General features: G+C 49.5%; 1 protein-coding gene across 3 annotated transcripts in view; it reads right to left on the bottom strand.

Annotated features, from left to right (window-relative positions):
* Window positions 1-7,013: 7,013 nt before the first annotated feature.
* Window positions 7,014-21,317, bottom strand: part of MARF1 (meiosis regulator and mRNA stability factor 1) — a 41,946-nt gene continuing 27,642 nt past the window's right edge. For all 3 annotated transcript variants that reach the window (XM_066382561.1, XM_066382563.1, XM_066382564.1), the window contains exons 21-27: window positions 20,921-21,148; window positions 17,702-17,932; window positions 15,144-15,356; window positions 13,985-14,045; window positions 13,803-13,901; window positions 11,547-11,720; window positions 7,014-9,515 (exon numbers count right to left, since the gene is read on the bottom strand). In XM_066382561.1, the coding sequence (XP_066238658.1) occupies window positions 9,274-9,515; window positions 11,547-11,720; window positions 13,803-13,901; window positions 13,985-14,045; window positions 15,144-15,356; window positions 17,702-17,932; window positions 20,921-21,148 (1,248 nt within the window). In that variant the 3' untranslated portion in view covers window positions 7,014-9,273. The remainder of the gene's footprint in view (window positions 9,516-11,546; window positions 11,721-13,802; window positions 13,902-13,984; window positions 14,046-15,143; window positions 15,357-17,701; window positions 17,933-20,920; window positions 21,149-21,317) is intronic.

The following is a 21,317-nucleotide window of genomic DNA, read 5'->3' as shown; positions in this document are numbered from 1 at the left end:
GAAACAGGTGAACTGCACAGGGATGGTCCTGCCTTTCTGCACCTTGTGTGTTAGTGAGAGACAAGGATGTCAAGCAGGAGGGCAAGGTGTGGACTCCTGGCTAGTGTTAGATTGAACAAAGCCAGAGACCAGGAGGATCAGCACAAGGGAAAGCAACTGAGAAGTGACAAGGGCTGGGGCTTGGAGCCAGCTGCCTGGGTGAAAAGCCCAGCGACCCCTCCCTGTGTCAGCCAGAGTGTAAAAGGCAGGGGACAACAGAGGGTTAAAGGAGACAGTAGCCTGACCAGGTGGTGGTGCAGTGGATAGAGTGTCGGACTGGGATGAAGAGGACCCAGGTTCGAGACCCCGAGGTCACCAGCTTGAGCTCGGGCTCATCTGGTTTGAGCAAAAAAAGCCCACCAGCTTGAACCCAAGGTCGCTGGCTCCAGCAAGGGGTTACTCGGTCTGCTGAAGGCCCGCGGTCAAGGCACATATGAGAAAGCAATCAATGAACAACTAAGGTGTTGCAACACACAATAAAGGAGACAGTACGTGGGAAGGGTGTAGAACAAGACACATAGTCAAGTCTGTTATCACTGGTTAAACCTGAAGGTAGGAGGCTGTGGAATCAGAAGGCTGCCTGCTCGCTGAGGATCTTGCAAGGGCCTTCACTGGGGCTGGGATGGAAAGGGTAAGGAAGACCTTCCCGGGTCCTGCCCTCATGAAGGTGACGGTGAGCAGACCCATACCATGCTGCAGTGTGGCAGTGTTGTTGTGACCCCCATTCCAAGTGCCTCCTCAAGATGTCTGCACCTTCCCTGGGGCTTCTGGTCCCACAGTCACACTTGACCCTGACTGCACCCCCCACCGGTTCTCCACACCCCTCATATCCCTTCCCACAGTTGTCCCCTCCCTCAGCTCCTGCTCAGTCCCTATGGGACTCGGCCCTCCTCTGCACTCAGCCCGGAAGCCAAGCTGCACAAAGCCCCGGAGGTGGGAGGGGGTTACACCGCAGCCGCACACACCAGGGAGGCCTGACTATTCCATGCCCCACTTCCACCAGCCCTGCCACCTGGCTTACCCTGTCCCCAGGCCTCCTCACCAGCAATTTCCCTTTCCTGTATTGGAACAACGGGCTCCTTCCAGCCTTTGGCTGTCCTCAACTCCAGGCTCCCATTGCGAGTCCAGAGAAGCTTCAGCTGTACGGTTAGCCAGCTCAGGGCTCACCTCTCACCCGCAAAGAGTATTTCTCCTCTGAGACAATATCTGTGGCTCACTGCTCCCCTGCACCAGAAAGAACAGCCACCTCACACTTGGGTTTTGATGAGAAGTGTGGGCTTGCTCCGTCCCACTAGGAGGGTGGTAAGCACAGAGGTTGCAGGAACAGGGACAGGGCAGCGAACGGAGTCTGGGCTTCAGGGACTTCCCTGAAGGAGGACACATCTCTGCAGCAAGAGGCAGCAGGGAGAGGAGTGAGAGAAGGTGGGGCTGGAGGTGGCGTGAGAGTAGGGAGGCCACCCCACCTTGAGGGGCTGTCGTTGTTCCCCACAGTCCCCCATGCAGAGCTGGAGCTCTCTGTATTAGGATTCTTGGGGTTGTCAGTTAGCGAAACTCAAGTGAAACAGACAAAAAAAAAAAAAAGGTATATTTGGCCCTGGCCTGTTGGCTCAGTGGTAGAGCGTCGGCCTGGCATGCAGAGGTCCCGGGTTCGATTCTCGGCCAGGGCACACAGGAGAAGTGCCCATCTGCTTCTCCACCCCTCCCCCTCTCCTTCTTCTCTGTCTCTCTCTTCCCCTCCCGCAGCCGAGGCTCCATTGGAGCAAAGATGGCCCGGGTGCTGGGGATGGCTCCTTGGCCTCTGCCCCAGGCGCTAGAGTGGCTCTGGTCGTGGCAGAGCGACGCCCGGAGGGGCAGAGCATCGCCCCCTGGTGGGCGTGCCGGGTGGATCCCGGTCGGGCGCATGTGGGAGTCTGTCTGACTGTCTCTCCCCGTTTCCAGCTTCAGAAAAATACAAAAAAAAAAAAAAAAAAAAAAAGGCATATTTCCTGGCTCCCAGGCTGGGATGTCCTGGGATCTGGGGTATCAAATGATTGGTCCTGGACTAGGTGTGTTTCCACCTCTCCGTTCCGCCTCCGTCATGCTGGCTTTATACTCGGGCAGAGAGCATCCTTGGAGGGCCCACAGCAATAGCTCCCAGCTTCCGGCCTCACCAGCCTCCCACAGTCAGACTCCAATGAGTCCAATAAAGTATCGGCATGGAATCTCCCCAGCCTGATCTGGGTAGTGTTAAAAGGTAAACTGAGGCATGTTAAAAAAGTTTTTTAAAGAGTTTACTTGAGCCCAAATTGATTCAAATCAGGCAGCATCCAATGTAGCAGATAGAAAGGGGCGCTGAAGAACCGTACAGAATGAAAGGCAAACGGTAACAGGAATCAGAAAGCTATTAATCTCAAACAAAAGTGGGCTGATTATTGTAAAGTTATTTTTCTTATAGGAGATGACAGAGGCTTTTCAGGCTGGTGACCTAACTAGGGCTGACTGGGTGACTCCTGGCAGACTGGTTTAAGGTTCCGTTTCTAGGAGAGGCGAAACCGTAGCTAAATCTCACTTTGGTCATGTGGGGCTTAGCGTAAGTGACTCCCTTTTGGGCCCATGCCCATCCTGGAATCACTGGCTGGGCCAGAGGGCTGTGGTGCTCTGCTTGGCCAAGTTGGGGTCCAAAGGCTGGCCCTGGAGTCAGGGGGAGGGGGAGAGGAGTGTCAGCCCCGTTATGCCAAAAAGGAGAGAATGGATGCTGGGTACCTTAAAACAAGGGTCCATTGCCTTTTAGAGAATAAGAAACAGGTTTTCATTAAAAAAAAAAAAAAAAAAAAAAAAAAAAAGGCCTGACTTGTGGTGGCGGCGCAGTGGATAAAGCGTCGACCTGGAAATGCTGAGGTCGCTGGTTTGAAACCCCGGGCTTGCCTGGTCAAGGCACATATGGAAGTTGATGCTTCCAGCTCCTCCCCCACTTCTCTCTCTCTGTTTCTCCTCTCTCTCTCTCTCTCTCTGTCTCTCCCTCTCCTCTCTAAAATGAATAAAAAAAAAATTAAAGTTAAAAAAAAAAAAGGTTTTCAGAGAAGGATAGGGATTTGCTAAGGTCATCAACGAGCTCACCGAAACCAGGACAGAACTCAGACCCCTGGTCTGATTCAATGCTCTGTGTCCCCTTCTTTCTCCGTCATTCAGCGCAGCCCCACACACAGCCCGAGCCCGAAAGAAACGGAGCCGGCCCAGGGATTGCTGTCCCCTGTGGGTCCCTAGCATAGTCTTGACTTGCTTCACCCAAGAGCTGTTTGTTCAGATTCAAACAGCAACTTTTTACCCACATGGACCACAGTCTGCATGCTTGGAAGGGGAGAGTCCCTGAGAAAGCACCTCTGTGGCCTCAGGTGCTGGTGGTAGTGTGGCTCTGGGACAGCAGCTCCCATCCTAACAGCCCCTCGTGCAGGCCTCAATCTCCAGAGGGGCCTAGGAGTCTGTTCAACAATATTATGATTATTTTTATTATTATTATTTTTAATAGAGACAGTCAGAGAGAAGGACAGATAGAGACAGATAGACAGGAAGGGAGAGAGATGAGAAGCATCAATTCTTTGTTGCGGTACCTTAGTTGTTCATTGATTGCGTTCTCATCTGTGCCTTGACTGGGGGGCTACAGCAGAGTGAGTGACCCCTTGCTCAAGCCAGTGACTTTGGGCTTCAAGCCAGAGACCTTTGGGCTCAAGCCGGTGACCATGGGGTCATTCCTATCTATGATCCCACGCTCAAGCCAGCGACCCCGTGCTCAAGCTGGCGACCTTGGGGTTTTGAACCTGGGTCTTCCACATCCCAGTCCAAAACTCCGCCCACTGTGCCACCGCCTGGTCAGGCACAATGATTCTTAATTTTGAAAGAATTTTGACCTTACACAAAGACCTCTCACATGTCCTTTTACTCAGATTCCCTGGTTGCTAGCCTTTTGCTGCGTCTGCTCTGTCGCTCACTCCCTTTCTGTCTACGATGATTTTAGCTGCAGTTAGTGTCATGTGCCGCTTAAATCCTCCAACGTGTATAAAAGAACATGGGTGTTCCCTTTCATGTTACAGTGACACAACACTGTTACCTAGTATTTATACTTCATCGGTTTTCCCAGGACTTTGTATTAAGGCAACTCTCCTCCCGTTCTGGGGTTCAGTCCAGGAATAAGTATTGCTTTTCGTTGCCACATCTCCTTCAGCCATTTCTGTCTTTCATGACCCTGACTATTTTGAAGAGCCCAGGCCAGTGTTTTGTTCATGGTCAGTTTGCATTTTAAACATGTATCCCTGGTGATGAGATGTCCTCCCTCAATTTAAGAACCACTACTGCCTGACCTGTGGTGGTGCAGTGGATAAGGCATCGAACTGGAAATGCTGAGGCCGCCAGTTCGAAACCCTGGGCTTGCCTGGTCAAGACACATATGGGAGTTGATGCTTCCTGCTCCTCCCCCCTTCTCTCTCTCTTTCTCTCTCTCTCTCTCTAAAAATGAATAAATAAAATCTAAAAAAAAAAAAAAAGACTAAAAAAAGCGAGAACCACTACCTCTGAGGGGTCTGTCTGAGCCCAGGGTCCACTGCCACAGGTGAGGCAGGGAGGGACAGCTGGGCCCATGTCTTGCTCATTGGGGTCCCACACCTGGCTCAGTGCCTGGCACCCGTGTGGGCGCCTCCATAAAGACCGGGTTTGGGAGCTGTGTGGACCAAGGCCTCCCACCTAGCTGTGCCACAGAGTGACTTGGGCAATGGCTCAGCTTCTCCAGCTTCACTTTCCCCGTCTGTAACCCAGTGTGAGGGTGGAGGCTGGTTTGGTCTACCTGTCTCTGAGGCCCTTTCAGCTTTGAAGCTTGGTTCTTGGCCCTCAAAAGATTTCGGTCAGGACCCCTTTCCTCCCATGCTAGAAGCCGGATAGGATGTCTGAGGCCTCCTATGGCAATCACTAACTCAGTCATCAAACACTTAACAGATCGTCTAGGATCTGGGGCCTGTTACTTGCTTCTAACTAATGGAAGTTGGTAAAAAAAGATGGGAAGTCACTCCCTTGATTGGGTCCCCTTACATAAGGCTCCGTCTTAGCAGACTGGAGAGAGGTCGTCCTTAGTGGCTTGATGAACTAAGCTGCCATTTTGAGGCAGCCCCGGTGGCAGAGGGAACTGTGGGTGGCCTCTAGAACCGGCAGGTGGCTTCCAGAGGACAGCCAGCACCTGGGGCTCTGTCAGGAGAGCGGGGAGGTAGGGGAGGAGCAGCAGGGGTCAGGCCTTGGAGTCCACGCAGGCTGAACATCCCATCGAGAGGCTTTCAGGCAGCGGTGGGAGGGGGCGAGGCCTTCACACGAGCTGCCGGTGATGGTGGGAAGAGACGGTGCCGGGATCTGTCCTGTCCGCCTGGTCACCTCGTGCGCTGTGGGGCTCCTGGCTGGCTCGCCGCTGTGGTGCTGCTCAGCTTCCGCCTGTGGCTGTCCCTTCCCCTTCTCCTCCTGTGTCCCACGTTCCCCACTTCCAGATCCTTCCTACCCAGAAAAATGGGAATTCTTCTCTTCATTTTGCTGAGGCAAGTTCAGGCCTCGATACCTGGCTTGAGGTCTCCTCTTCTCACCCACTTGAAGAGGGAGGGGTCTTCCGTGCTGTTCTATAATCTGCTGAATCCCCCCCCCCCCACCTTCCTATTCTCACCTAAGCTGTTCCCCAGAGCTGCCTACCTCCCAAAGACTAGAACTCTCCCGGGAAAGAGACTCGACACTTGGCCCTGAAAGCATTAGTCCAAACGAGCAAACTAGATCTGTCTTCTCTGCATCTCTCCCCAAAGAGTCGAGTTAGAGGAGGTTGGTGCTGTCATCACATTAACGGCTGGGAGACGGGCCAGCCAGCATACGAACCTGAGAGAAAGCAATGCGGGAGAGGGCAAGGTCAAGTAGAGCAGTGGTGAGGACTGCGCTGACCGCCGGCTTATGGGGCAGTGAGTCAGGGTTCCTGCTCCTCCCCCAGCCCAAGCCAATATGTGACCTGTCCCCATCTGCAGAAGTGGAGGCGACAGCAGGTCACTGGTGTGGGAGGCAGCAGGGATACATCTGAGCCATGACTCAGTCTTTGCCCACTGAAGCAGCAATAAGCCAGACAAATCTCGAAGCACAGTGCTTCTTGTGATAAAGGGGACAGACAGGGTTGACTGCACCCCTGTCTGGGAGTCAGGCCCTAGAAGGTGAACCTCCACTGCAGACGGGTCTGCTCTCACCCAGCCAGCCACCCGCTAAGCCACCTGCTCCAGACCAGCTGGGAGACGCACAAATGTGACGCCCCGTTTTAATCCTTGAACTAGACCCACAAAACCTCCTTGCTCTGCTCTAGAGGGGCATGAGGGCGGCTGAAGATTTTCTGTAAAACTTGGCTACCAAGTGAGATGTACTGAAAGGATTGACAAAGATTTCCAAGAGCTTTTTAATGTTGAACTTTTAAGAATACTGAACTTTATCAAGAGGCAATTTATCCAAACATTCAAATCTCTCCTTTCAGATTTGTACTGGGGGGGGGGGGCAGTAATGGTGGTCTCAGGGCAAAGGGCTTCAAAAGGGGATCTTATGAAAGCAGTGTTTTCCAAATGGGCTTAATCAAAAAGCAGGCCTGGCAGTGACCAAGACCAAGGTAGCCTGCAAAATGGCTCTCTTTCACAGGGAGAAAGAGCCTAGGAACTATCCCAGTTTTATAACCAGAAAGTTTCGGTGGTTATTGTATTTTCCCCACACATGATTATAACCTAGAACTAGGTTGGAAACCGTGTGGGGTCCTGACCACGGAGGGCCCATATCCAGTCACCTGCCAGGGCCAGATGCAAGTGCTTCCAAAGTGTCAGACCAATTTGTACTCCACCTCAGATTTCAGAAAGGGTGAGACGTTAGGGGAACCCAGGATGAAAAGAGGACAACACTGGACTGGTTTATAATCCCTCCCCTCAAACAAACACTCACTTGGAAAACTCAAACTGGATGCTTGCTTGTAAAGTTTATTGACAACTGTTTGGTCCCAACACACAAAACAGCACTTGAACCACAAAAAAGTGTTCAAAGTAGACAATTAAGAAAAACATCGCTCCCCCCAGCCCAATCCAAAACAAACAGTGCAAGACGGGAAAGGGGGTTTTGGTGATAACTTTTTTTTTTTTAAAGATATATCTAATACAGTACATCTTTCCACCCAGAAATAATTTCATTGCCTTAATTCTCATACATCATTTTGTCACATCATTTAATTAAGCCTCTGGATAAAAAAATAGATAGCAATTGAACTGGCCATTATGGAGTACATTATGAACACAATGAACTTCTGCTGTACTTTCCCATCTTCAAACAGCAATTGTTAAGAGTCCTGCGTATCCCAGGCTGGTGTCTCCAGCGAACAGTGCAACCACACTCACATGACAGCACACAACTTCAGTCTCTCCTTTGTTGCCCAAAGAAGCTGCTCTTTGAGATTATTCCTTGTGACTTGTAATGGTACCTCTTTATGTTTTTAAAACCCACAGTTCTTTAAATGAGAACAAAACTAAAGTCCAAGTGTGCAAACTCAGCCTTATGAAATCTCAGAATAAGGCAACTGATGTTCTCAACACTATATCACATTGTTTAAAAACTTCTTTTAAAAAATTGCACATTTGCATCGTCCTCTGTCACACTATGTCTGTAGAGGAAATGCCTTCGAGGGACCTGCAGAGAGCCATCATGCTTAGAAGGCTTTTCCAATGTGGTTCCACCTCCACTGGGGCAGGGGCTTGAGAACTGGGAATCGTTGGCTTCATAGAAAAGATTTGGGGAACAGAAATCTAACTTGTAAAAGTCTCTCTATAGCCTTTATTTTGTGGCACTTAATCAAAATGTTGGCTATAAATCAGAGCCCATTTTCTGGCTTTCCAGAAATTACAAAATATAAGCATTTCCCCAAAAGATACCATTTAACTAGCGGAAGACCTTTTGCCAACAGGTTCTTTCTGCTCTATGAATGAATCCGCCTTTTTCCCAACAAATACAACCCATTGTAAATGTCAGGTTTCTTCGGGAGGGGTGAGAGGCCACCTGTCACCAAATGCCTCAGACACCTCAGGGCGAAGGTCATTCCACAGGGCAGGGCTCCCTTAAAGGCTGGCTCTCCCCAAATACCAACATCAGATACAAAAAACCCGAACACGCTTCCAACAGTGGGAACTGAGTTAGACACTACTAAGACACACAAATACCTACACATAAAGCTTCCCAACTACCAAAACCAGCTTTAAAATTACAAAAACAAAGTTAAGTTGATCAACCTTGGCCTTTGTCTCTTTAGATAGAATGAGTGTGTTCCTAGTGGAAAGAGTATCAATACTGCCCCGATAAAGCACCTCACCCGTCAGCTCTGATTTGTCAATTATGCATTGCATATTTTAGAAAATCAGACACTCTTTCCAACACTGTCTCTTGACACACAATATTGTGTGTTGGCCTTCAAATGCTGACTTTAAATCCAGGACACCCAGACCATCTCCCTTTCCTTTACCTGATGCGTGTCAAACTGGAACTGAACATAAAAGGGAAGCTTAGATCATCCTCAACTTTCTAGAAAGCTCCTAAACAGAACCCCATAGTGGAAACATTAAAAAATTTTTGTGATGAAGCCACATTTGTCAACTACAGACATAATTAAATTAAAAAAAAAAAAAAAAGGCACTCTTACAAGTCACATGGAAGCCAGGAGCCTTCACATCCAACCTGAAAATACATCCTCACTTGCCGGCCCACCTCACAGTGTGTGAACACGCAGGGTCACTGAGCAGGCTTTGCTTCAAGACACATCATGCATATGATCAACACTGTCTGAAAACATCAGCGAGCAAAGGTGTGGCGGCCCTGTTAGGCCACACGGAGGGATACCCACTGATGCGGCTCAATGGAAGTAGAGCTACTTCCTTCTCTAGCCGAGTTCTTCTGCCTTCTTCTTACGGATCATTATATTTCATAATTCAGAAAAGAATTGGTAAAATTTATTAGGAAGTCTTTAACAAATGGGAAGTTTTTGTTTTTTTTTTTTCCCAAAAAATTGGGGAAAGGGGGGACGAAAAAGAAAAAAAACTTCAGCTCAAAGCTGTGCTCAATGTCAAAGAAAGAAAACACTGTGGAATAAGTCTAGAGACGGAGGGAGTGGCTGTGTGTTTGAACCCACGTTTGTGTGCAGAGTCAGACTGCTTTCCCACCCTAATTCTATGCTCAGATGAGTCAAAGCTTCGTTATAGGTGCAAAGGAAAAGTTGGCTGCCAATTTTACTCTATTTTTGGGTTGCTTTTTGGCTGGGCTTTCCACAGGGTCCTTGCTGAGCTGCGACTCGGGGGCTCCCGAGGGGGGGCAGGGCGGCGCTGGGACGGCGGCTGAGACGCGAGAGGAGCTGGAGTCGGAGGTGGGCTTCTTGTCATTTACTGGTACTGGAGTTGCAGTGTTCTCTTCTTGGTTTAAAATAATTTCTGTAAACACAGAAAAGCAAACGGATTCAGTTCTATGACTTGCAAGAAGTGTTGGTTTCAGTCTCTCGCTCATATTTCCACATACACACAAAAACATTTTTAAAATAACCCCTCAAATGTCACACCCAGGCCACCATTTACATATTAGCTATGTAATCAATATTTTGTGTCAGTCAAATATTTATAAACTGCATCTCAGCTCTCCCCTGAAGTACAAGTTTTAGAGATCTTTGTTTTGGACTACAAACCAATGGGCAATGATTTAAAAGGTTCTTTTCCCCTCTTTGGAGTCTCTGCACATCTACTGTGTCAGGTAGTTAAGGACCCCTAAGCCTCCTGTGACTTCAAGACTTTCAGGCTAGGAGGGACCCGACCCCTGGCCCATTCCACTGACAGACCTGACTCTGTGTGGCTCTAAGGTTGGAGTGGGGGTCAAGGGTAGAGAGGCAGAGTCAAAACTGCCCTAGAAAATCCAGAAAGTCACAGCCAGTCGGGCCCCTGCAATGCTGCAGGCTGCTATCCCTAGCCATGCTGCCGGCCTCTGCTGGTCACACAGGGCCACGCTGCTCGGAGGAGACGTACTGTTACAGCTCAGATCCCTACTGGGTATGCGAGGGGCTCTCGCCCCAAAGGCTCAGAGAAGGTGAGAGTGACAGAGGGGATGACAGAGCCTCCGCTCCTTCTCGGGCTGACACCAAGGAGAATGGCAGACAGAATGCCTACACCATTCAAATTATTTTTCTGTCCCCTGTGACTTGTGAATGACTGGTGTATACAAAGACTCATGTACACTAACTGCACCCAGGCTAACACGTCCCAAAGAGCTAGTATCAACCTCCCACCAGCTCCAGTTTTGCAGGGAATGCAGCCTGCTTTTACCACAGGCCAGGTCTCTGGTCTCAGGGGCCAGGTGCCTGGGTCCATGCCTCCCATTTTCCAGGCACAGAGCCTCAGTTCTGTTGCTGGGCAACAGTGCCCCCTGAGGACGAGGGCTGCACCAGAGGGCGGGAAGGACTGGTGGGTGCAGTGACGATGACAAGGGAAGGGCCTCGTCAGAGCAGGTGGGCCATCCTTTCAGCTCGGGGGATACGGCAGAAAGACACGAGGCCGTGGGTTCAATTCTAGCCCTGACTTTCTAATAAGGCCGCCTGAAGCAGACTCTATTTCCAACACAGCTATGCCCATCTCCTAACCTGCGGAGCTGAGGAAGAAGTCAGGGACCAAGCCTGCAACCCCGGAGCAGTACTGGGCGCACAGAGAGCGGGCAGCGCAGTGCCAGCGCACAGTGGGGGCAGGCAGCGGAGTGCCAGGCATGCACCAAGAGTGGGCAGCAGGCAGTGCAGTGCTGGGCGTGCAGTGGGAGCGGACAGTGCAGTGCTGGGTGCGTAGTTTGAGTGGACAGTGTAGTGCAGGGCGCACAGGGAGAGAGAGCAGTGGGCAGCACAGTGCCAGGTGCACAGTGAGAGCAGGCAGTGCAGTGCCAGGGGCACAGTGAAAGCGGGCAGCGCAGTGCCGGAGGCGCAGTGAGAGCGGGCAGCGCAGTGCCAGGGGCGCAGTGAGAGCGGGCAGCGCAGTGCCGGGGGCACAGTGGGGGCGCAGTGAGAGCGGGCAGTGCAGTGCTGGGCGCACAGTGAGAACGGGCAATAGGCACGCAGTGAGGCACGAGCCGGCGAGCACCCTGTTGGCCTCCTCTTCCTTCTCAGGTCTCTGCACCGAGTCTGGGGTCAGGCACAGATGCCCCCTCCCTCCAGTACCCGCCTAAAGCCCCGTAGCCTCTGGAGTCCTTCAGGAGACTCCGCAAGAGATGACATGTACGTGTGGTGACGAGTGTGTCTCCTTCCCAGCCCGCTGCCTCCGCCCTCAGGATGCACTGTGACTCCCTGCGCGCTCCCCATGCCACTCAGGCTGCGGCCCAGTTCTGGAGGAGTCCAACGGAAAAGGTGCGGTTTCTCCTCCCCTCCGCCAAATATGTTGGCATTTACGGTTTTATTCTTCAAGCCCACAGAGAAAAGGCAACTCAGTGCACCCTACCAGAACGCTCTTCTTGAGGGTGTTCCTCAAACTGGATGAGATCAGCAGATTGAAGGATGACGGGATCTGGTCTCAGCTGAGGGGACGGCAGGCAGGAAGGGACGGGCGCACACAGGAGGTCCACAGGGGAGCTGCTGGTCAGGTGGAGGAGCTCCTGCTCCGTCTGACAGGGCCCTGGACAGAGAAGGCAGGCTGTGATGTGACTACTCGGGAGGGCAGTCTCCCACACGGCTGTGTCCCAGGCTCTCTTCCGAAGCCTTAAAGATTTAAAATGTCAGGTCTGACCAGGCGGTGGCGCAGTGCATAGAGCGTCGGCCTGGGATGCTGAGGACCCAGGATCAAAATGCCAAGGTCACCAGCTTCAGCGCAGGCTCATCCGAGTTGAGCACAGGGTCGCTGGCTTGAGTGTGGGATCACAGACGTGATCCCATGGTTGCTGGCTTGAGCAAGGCCTCACTGAAGCCCCCTGGTCAAGGCATGTACGAGAAACAATCAGTGAACAACTAAGGTGTCACAACTATGAGTGATGCTCCTCATCTCTCTCTTCCTGTCTGTCTTTGTCTCTCTCACCAAAAAAAAAAAGAAAAAGAAAAAGAAAACCATCAGAAGTACTCAAGTACTCAAGGTTAAAAAAAAAAAGAACCACTGGCCCTGGCTGGTTGGCTCAGCGGTAGAGCGTCGGCCTGGCGTGCGGGGGACCCGGGTTCGATTCCCGGCCAGGGCACATAGGAGAAGCGCCCATTTGCTTCTCCACCCCTCCCCCTCTCCTTCCTCTCTGTCTCTCTCTTCCCCTCCCGCAGCCAAGGCTCCATTGGAGCAAAGATGGCCCGGGCGCTGGGGATGGCTCCTTGGCCTCTGCCCCAGGCGCTAGAGTGGCTCTGGTCGCGGCAGAGCGTCGCCCCGGTCGGGTACATGCGGGAGTCTGTCTGACTGTCTCTCCCCGTTTCCAGCTTCAGGAAAAAAAAAAAAAAAAAAAAGAACCACTAACAGAGACCTGGGTCTCCTGTTGGTAAGTGAAATGCCACAGGCCAGGATGTCCCCTGAGGCCCCATCTAAGGAAGATTCCACAGTCAGCCACCAAAGAAGGGAAATAAAAACCCTGAGAAGGGGTATAAAGTATATAGTTAAAGGAGCAAAGCTCAGCATTAAAAGGCATGGGCCCAAGTTCTGTCATTCCCTGGCTCAGAGATCGTGGGCAAGCTACTTTAACCTCCGGGAGTTCTTGTTCCTCATTTGTAGGACGTAGATAGCTACTGCTGAAGGCTGCTGTGACAGCTGAGAGAGATGAGCGACATTAAGATGCTTTATTAAATGTAAAATGCTACATAACTGAGTTATAAGTGCAGAACACAGCAACACTATGATTTAGAGTCCAATGAAGATAAAATTTTCACACACAGCAATGAAGTCAAGTCTTTCAATAAAGTTAAAATTGCCATAGAATTCAAGTGAGCCAATTTCTACTTATAGAGATGGTTCCACATAAAATCTAAGTGACTCAATGTTGTTTTGAGTAACGTTAATGAATTACGATCAAGTCTTTCCCAGGGATGTCTTGTAACAAAGACTCTCCTTGACCCAACTTGACTCGGGCTCCTCCTAGCCCTCTTCTCCACTAGCCCTTGACCTTGGCCTTCCATGTCTCTCCTGTCCTTGCCAAGTCTTAGCAAGAACCTTGGGAAGTCAGTTTACCGAGAATCCCCAGCCATGCTATCTGATCAAGTTCCTCAATGCCCCCACCCCAGCTTCCCCCCTCCCTCCATCATCGAAAAGTCAAGTCCTTGGCCTGCCTTTAGCAAGAACCCTCTTATGTCAGTTTGGCTAGAATCCCCCTCCCTGATGTCTCCTCTTGGTAATTTTCCACCCACCAACGCCCTCACTCTGCTCCCTGACCATCCCGTTGTCCTTGTGTTCAGAGTTGAGCTTGATCTCTCTCCCCCAGTGCACTAGTGTTGACTACAGCACTAGTTACAAGATACCGTTCTAACAACATCAGAATTATTTTCCTTTAACGTCTGAACTGGGTTGACATTGTCATTTAGGGGGTGCCAACATCTCTTAAGAACCGTAACCAATCAACCAAAGAATGCTATCAAATGTAGGCCAGTTTTTTTCCTATTAATCAACTACTTCGGAAAATGTATGAATACTTACCTGAAATGAGTGAAAATAACCCACTGACGTCCTTCCAACCCCACCCCTCTCCAGGCCACTTCTCCTGGAATTATACCAACGTTGCTTTGTCTTTCCTCTTACCATCGTCACCTGCTCCGAGTTTGGGTTCCAAGGCTGTGCAAGATTTGGGCACCTCCAGGATACGCTCAGTAGCCAAGAGCCAGTTTGAACTTAAATGACCTAGAAAACAAAGAGCACCTGTCAGAGGGAGCAGTGAGAGGACCCTGAAATTCTGAAGGGGCGCAGGACAGGTGATTACTTACTTTTCATGTCATTTTTTAACACTACAATTTTCTTATGACCATGTCCTTTTATCCAGACCACCTGCACACAAGACATACTGCTGGTTAAGCAACGGAAAAGGGAGGGAGATAAGCCCTAAAATTCAGGAGGACTGTGACCTACGTCTGCCTTAAACATTCTTGAATTTAGAATTGAATTAATGCCAAGAAAAAATTCCTACACTCTTCTTCACGCTTTAAAGTAACAGAGGCTGGCAGAAACATGTCCTTTCTAAGAAAAACTGTGTAGTCCAAAACTTGTGAGACTCAGCTTTAAAAATATATATATATTTTTTTATTTAGACAATTAATTTTAACAGGGTGACATTGATTAATTAGGGTAAATAGATTAAGTAAAAATATTCTTTATAGCTTTTAAAAAGCTGTCTTCCAAACACCAGATGTGATCTATAAGTGACGATAGTTCTCACATGAGAGCCCTATTTTTTTCTGAAACAACACATATCTCCCCCAATTTACTGGAGTTCTCTCAGACCCTTCAAACTGAGTTTATCCCAACCCTGAAACACAGTCCTCTGCCTGATGCTGCTGCGCTCCACCCCGGGCCCACCCCCGGGCCCGGCCCTCTTCCACGAGCTCCTGGCACGAGTCCCTGATCGCAGCTCCCACGTGTCCTAACTGCTTCTATGATTTTCCCTCAGGCTCGATCGGAACTCTCACCCTGACCTGGGCAATGGCCAGAGTCCTGGCCAAGCCCCCTCGTCCCCTCCTGTTTCTCTCAACTCTACTGTGCACAGCAGGGACTGTGGTGTTTTTCACAAGAAAACCCAAAGCTGCTCTCCTCCTGACAACTCCGCTCTGGTATCCCCCAGGCCTGCCCACGGCCCTCCTCACTGTGCCCAAGGTTGGCTGTACTGAAACTGACCCATCACCTGCTGCATGTCCTGACCCTCCAGTACCCCTCACCTGCCTGAACGCAGGGTCTAAGACTGACTCAGCCGGCATACGGGAATTTAATAAAGGTTTGCAGATGAAGGAAAAGCGCTAAAATCATCTTATGCAAACTGTTTGATATGAAAGGATCCATTCAACATGCCTGCCTTTTCATTCTTCTGTTCAGGAGAGTAAACTTGTGTGGCTCTCCAGGAAGATACTCTCCAGAAGCTCAGAAAACACTCACCTGTGGGATTGCCCCCAAGAGCTCCTCTACACTACTGTAGCCGTAAGTCTTGGGCTGCAGCGTCTCCCCAACATACTTGGTATAGGCCACGGAAAACTCATGAAGGAAAAGCTGCTGGTAGTGGTAAGTACGGAGTAAGGACCGCACGTTCTTGGCGAACAAATACAGACTTGTGAGCTTCACACACTCCTCTCTCTTATCATTAGTGAAAACCTGGTCCAATAGAAAAACGCAGCATTAGACAATCCCAGAGTGAGTGTCCCCTCCGAGAAGTGGGGGCCTCTAACAGAGAGTGACAAGGTGCTGAGTCAACCTGAAAACAGACACTAAGCCGAGGAGGAGGAGGGATTCATTCAAGGATCTCCTCCAGAGAAACAGGAGGCCCTGAGCAAGCCTGAGTTCTATTTGCAAGTCTAAAAAGGCAGAGGTCTGGAGCAACGGTGTCAGAAAGGAAGGAAACTGGCAAACCTGGGGCCTCACACAAAAAAGGTTGGGATGACGGAAGGCAGGCAAACCTTTAAGAGAAAGCTGCATCAGATCTGGAGACTGAGGCCACTACACCTCATCTCCCAAAGTGGTGTTCCAAAGAACGCAGTGGGGCAGGATGATGGCATTAGCATTCTTTTAGAAAACAAGAAAGTTGACAAAACAGCCCAAAGCTCTTCTGGCCTCAAGTCAATTAAGCAAATTTCATTATCATAAACTTTTTCAGAATCTTTTATGTACACTGAGATTCTGCAAGAGAAAGGATATTTGCTAATTTTGGCTGGCCACGGAAAGCCTTTTGTCTTGAATATCTATTTACATTGCCTAGAAATAGTGTTCACATAATAGATAATTAACAGAGTTCAGAATGTTGAATCTGACACTGTGAAGGCCAGAGTTCGACAGTGGTTAAAGTGGTAAAAGTTTTTAATCAGAAACTATTGCAATAGGGAACAAGTTCTTAGTATAGAACTGGGCTCGGCCCTGGCCGGTGGCTCAGTGGATAGAGCGTTGGCCCAGCATATAAATGTTCTGGGTTGGATTCCTGGTCAGGGCACAAAGGAGAAGTGACCATCTGCTTTTCCCCTGTTCCCTCTCCCTCTCCTACAGCCAGTGGTTCTATTGGTTTGAGCATGGCCCCAGGCACTGAGGATGGCTCTGTTGGGGCCCATCAGCTTCAGGCACTAAAAATAGCTTGTATTTGAGCATCATCCCCAGATGGTGTTGTGGCTGGGGAGCATGTGGAAGCCTGCCTATCTCCTTCCTCTCGCCTACTTTAAAAAAAAAAAAAAAAGAATTGGGCTCAATTCTGAATACAGCTGACCCTGACACAACACAGGTTTGAACTGCACAGGTCCACTTACACATGGAGTTTTTTCACTAAATACCTGCACTGTTTTTGATCTATGCTTGGAAGTCCATGGGTGTGGAGGACCAACTGTATTTACTGATCTATGCCATTCTATATAGGAGACAAACATCTGCAAATTTTGGTATCTGTGGGGGTCCTGGAACCACCCCCTGTGGATTCTGAGGGACAACTGAGGTCTTTGGGGAGTCAAAGGATATGTGTGGATTTTCAACTGTGCGGGGGTGGCACTCCTAATCCCAATGTTGTTCAAAGGTCAACTATATAACAAAGAAAAATGAGGGGGTAGGGGGGAGGGTGTTAGTGGTTAGAAAATTCCTAAGACATCATTATTAACTGACATCCAAGGTTAAGGTCTAGTCTAGAAGGCTGTTCAAAGAATCCAACTAAAATGTGGCCAAGGAGAAATTTTTCTATCAATATCTTTTAGTTACTTAATTATCAATCGCACGGTTTTATGAGAACAATGGTATATTATTTTTGTACACTGCTGGTTAATATCCTATTTAGAGTCACTTTCTTTTAAGTGGCCATATTAGGTTTTTGATATTCAAGTAATTTTGGTTTTATAAAATGAAGTAGTGAGCTTTACATTTTTTTTTTCCAAGTGGCCCAGAATACTTTTTAAGAAGTTGGAGTTATTGGTTCTTTAAGGGTTAATTAAAACCCAGTTGTTAACCCATCTGGTCCTGGTACCTTTTTTAGTAATAAAATTTCAATCATATTTAAAGTCTCTTTCATGGCAACTAGTCTAATTTTTAACTTTGACTCAATTTTGATAATTTTTTTCTAGGACCTTATCTACTTCTGTAGTGTTCTCTTAATAATTCTTCTAATCCCGAAGTGCCATTCTTGAAAGGCTCCCTGGGTGGCCAATTAATTTTCCTTTCTGACCTGTACCTGAGAAGTCACATGAAACCAACATATAATCCCTCTCATTCAGAGAGAGGTAAAAGGAGCAAAATCCAGCCCGGTGCAGAACAAAAGTGCCCCAGTTCAAGAATCAGAAGGCCAGGGCTTTTGGCTTGGCATGTCACTCACTTGGGCAGGGTGCCTGTACCTCTGTGACTCTGTCTGTTCAACTATAAAATGACCAGTTGGTCTCTTCCAGCTCTACCCCTCTAATCTAGACTGTTCAGTAATCCAGAAATACCCAATTCAACAGTTTCCTTGTAGGGTTCTAAAGAACCACTAGCACTCATACCTCAACTAAGTAAGGCAGACTCTTCAGAAGTTCAGTCAAGGTCATGAATCCATATTCAAGGGGGTTGAGAGGAGTGCTATGGGTAGCTTCATAATGTCTCTTGAGCTCATCCACTGAGAGATAGGTGGCTCCTTCCCAAGACATCAACAACACCAGCAACTGGGCAGTGAGAGAGCGCAGGGACTTGCGGTTGACCAGCTGGATTTGTTTACCAGATTCCAGATCAGTAACCTGGGGAAAATAAGAATTCAAACTCATCCAAACTCCAGAGACACCCTGGGTCACACCCACCTCAGTTTATTTTGGCTAATGCGACCCATAGAGGAAAAATCTCTAATTCTTTCTTTTAAAGTGAAGGAAAGTGGGTTTTTAGCGTCTTTAGGACACTAGACCAACACTTCAGCTGAGACTGGAGCAGAAATTCCTCTCTCCCTTCTGGCAAGTCTATAACCAGAAACTTGAATCAATAACATGCCCTCTCTTAGGACAATCTTTCCACTGTCCCCTAGAGAAGGAAATAAGACAGGCTGGTTGGCATCCACTGGTCCAAGCTCGTGAATTAAGGGGTGCTGTGCTGTGCTGTGCTGGGATGGCACTGGTTAGACTGCAGCCAACACTCCACAAGGCTGCTCTACAGACACAGCTTGCCCCCCGTGTGTCCAGGAGCTAGGCTGGGAGGTGGTAGAGGGCCCACTCTGACTATAAGGCAAGCTGTGTTCTTCTAGCCCATCAATTCTTGCCCCCCAAAAGCTGGCATTTTCAGGTCTATGTGTCTACTCCATTCTTTCAGATTCTCAAGAAGATAATGGTTACCATTTGGCGACCAAATAACACGTGCAGGAGCATGCACTTGGCGACTGAGACCCACAGGCCTTGGGCAGGGGTGAATGAGTCAGTGAGTCTTACTGGAACTAAGCCAGGCAGAGCCTCGGTAGACACACCACTTAGGCATCGGCAGGCAAAGCAATATTTACTATCGTAGCTGTTTTTCCCTTTTTCTGGCTTTCCAGCTGGGGTTTTGGATCCCCAGAGGCAGAGAGAGGTGGGTGGCAACATTTCAATTCACAATACCAGTGTGTCTTTGGTCCTGACGATCACGGAGAGCCAAGGCAGAAGGCTGGTGGGTAGGCCCCCTTACTCCACTTGTCAAGATTATAGATTTGGAGAGATTTACACTACGCATTTCCTCATTTCCTCTGCAAACATGGAGTTTAATCAATCAACAGATATACGTCCAGGGGAGTCCCAGTCATTTCCTTAGATGTTCAGACCATTACTACTACTCCGGCCTTTTAAGGAGGGAAAACAAAAACCCACTCCTTTGATGCTATATAGGTCCATCTCTTGATTCACAACCCTGGCTACACATTAGAATCACTTAGGAAGTTTACAAAAAATGCCAATGCTCAGAGCACTCAGCCCAATACTGTAAGAATTTCAGAGGCAGGGTGAAGTCCACTGGCACTCTCTAGGGGCTCCCCGGGGGACTCCCGTGTGCAGCCAGGGTAGCGTCTCCCATCTTCCCGTCTCTGCTGCTCACAGCCAAGCTTTCCAATCACTCACCCTTATTTGTCAAAGTCTGCGGTCATGGCTTAGAGTCTTCCTCTCCATCAAGCCCACCACTGCCACTGGCCTGAGTAACTGAGCACAACATGGGACAGGACCGAGTGTCTCATCTCTAATGACATCCTTCCCACTCCAGACTCCCATCTTCAGGGTCACAGTGGGGATCTTGTCATTGCCCACTTCCGAACTGACTCATTCAACCCTCCCACATCCTGCATGCAAGCAGAAGCCTAGAGCAGACTCTGGGTGGGAGAAGAGATCCAATTCTTATCTTTCTGCACCTTCACCAGCATCGACTCCTATTTTCTCCCCTCTTTTATCTATCTTGGCGCCGATGGGCCATTATTTCATTAACATTCACATCAATACTCCAAATTCCTTTGTCCTCCTGCCTTTTTGTTGTACCCACCTGGCAAGAACCCCACCGTGAACCCAGCCCTCTCCTTCCCGAGCTGCGCAGCAGCCACGCCACGACTTCCCCAGAGTAAGTCCGCGAGCACAGACTTCCAGCGGGCTCTCCATGCTCCCAGCGCCCCTGCTTGATTTCCTGGTCACTCTCCCCCTCACCACTGTGACATTTCAGACCTTCTCCAGGCTCTTCTGTATGGAATCCTGTTTGTTTCTAAGTAATTGCTCTCACCTTCTATTTGACAGAAAAAGAGCTCTTGGAAGGCAACTCCTTCCTTTTCCTAGTGACAAACATCAAGTCTACCTATATCTGCACCTATCCTACCTCCCTTCTTTTTTATCAACATAAAAATATTAATGCCTGCACTGTCTCTGCTTCCACTGAATGGCAACTCCCTCACCTGCTGCCTCACTGGGGCCCTTCCTCACCTGCATCTACTTCCCCTCCCCCTCAGGTAGGGCCTTCTCAGTAGCCCTCCACCATGCCGGCAGAGCTAGTGCAAAGGGCGGCTCAGCCTGCCTCCCGTGCCCCTCCGGGGCAGGTGGCGCTACCGCGTCCCTCCCCCTCGGCCTCAGTGACCCCTCCCCAGGCTCTTCCTGCGCTCTAGCGGCTCCCGGACGGCCTTCCTCCTCTCAGCACACAGGGTCTTCCAGACTCATCACCAGGCAGCCGCCGCTCTGCACATTTCCTCTCCTGTCCTCCTCACCTGAGACCCGGCCCCGCTCTGCCTAGGACTGGGCGCTCAGTTCCGGCCAGGGCGGGGGAGGGGAGGGAGGCGCCCCCTCTCATCTGATCTGGAGTCACCAGCAGCAAAGGCAACTCCCCACCCTAGCGGGCTCCTACACACACTCCTTCAGTGAGTCCGAGCCTGGGAGAAGGGAGCTGTGATGACAGTCTCCCCAAAACCTCAGAGGAAAAGCTCTGTTTAGAAGGACCCGACCTCAGGCCAGCAGGGCTGAGACTGATACAACTGAGAATAAACACCCTGGGGGAAAACAGTGGCCTCATCAGCTCAAGACACAGCACTTTGGCAAGGCCACTAAGAAACACACAAAGGCAAGGCCAAAAGTCTAAACTGCCAAACCTAAGTCATCTTCTCTTACCTCAGAAGATGTTAATGACACACAGAACAGGTTGCGAGGCAGTGAGCAGCGTGACGTGGAACTATGGAAAAGCCAGAGCACACGCGAGGACCCCAGGAAAGATTAGGTCGCAAGCATTAGTCCGAGGAAAAACCTGGTTACCTTCACAACGTGGCAGAGTTTCTGTGTTAAAGCTGAAACTGAACTGACATCATAGTCTCGGAGACGGAAAGTGTAACCAAAAGTTTTCGAGTACTCTGTGAGCAGATCCGACATCATAAGGCAGTTATCCTTTTGGGAGCGAAGGAGTTTGACAAACTGGGCAGCTAGAGCTTTGAATCGTTCTGCCTCTGTCAGCGTGAGGATTTTTTCTTCTCCACATTCCAGTACCTTGGAAAACACACAGGAGGGAAGGAATGCTGAAAACGTTATGATTGTGCATGGAATTAAATGGCATGAGAACGTATACGAATTAGTAACTTAAAAGCACTCCAGTGTTCTTTTATAAATATGGTTTCAGTCTTGCAAGACTAAAAGTTCTGGAACTTCATTGCTCAAA

The sequence above is a fragment of the Saccopteryx leptura genome, chromosome 4 (genome assembly GCF_036850995.1).
Source record: "Saccopteryx leptura isolate mSacLep1 chromosome 4, mSacLep1_pri_phased_curated, whole genome shotgun sequence".
Taxonomy (NCBI): Eukaryota; Metazoa; Chordata; class Mammalia; order Chiroptera; family Emballonuridae; genus Saccopteryx; species Saccopteryx leptura.
The sequence above is the reverse complement of the archived record's forward strand: the minus strand, read 5'-3'. Positions and strand labels throughout refer to the sequence as shown.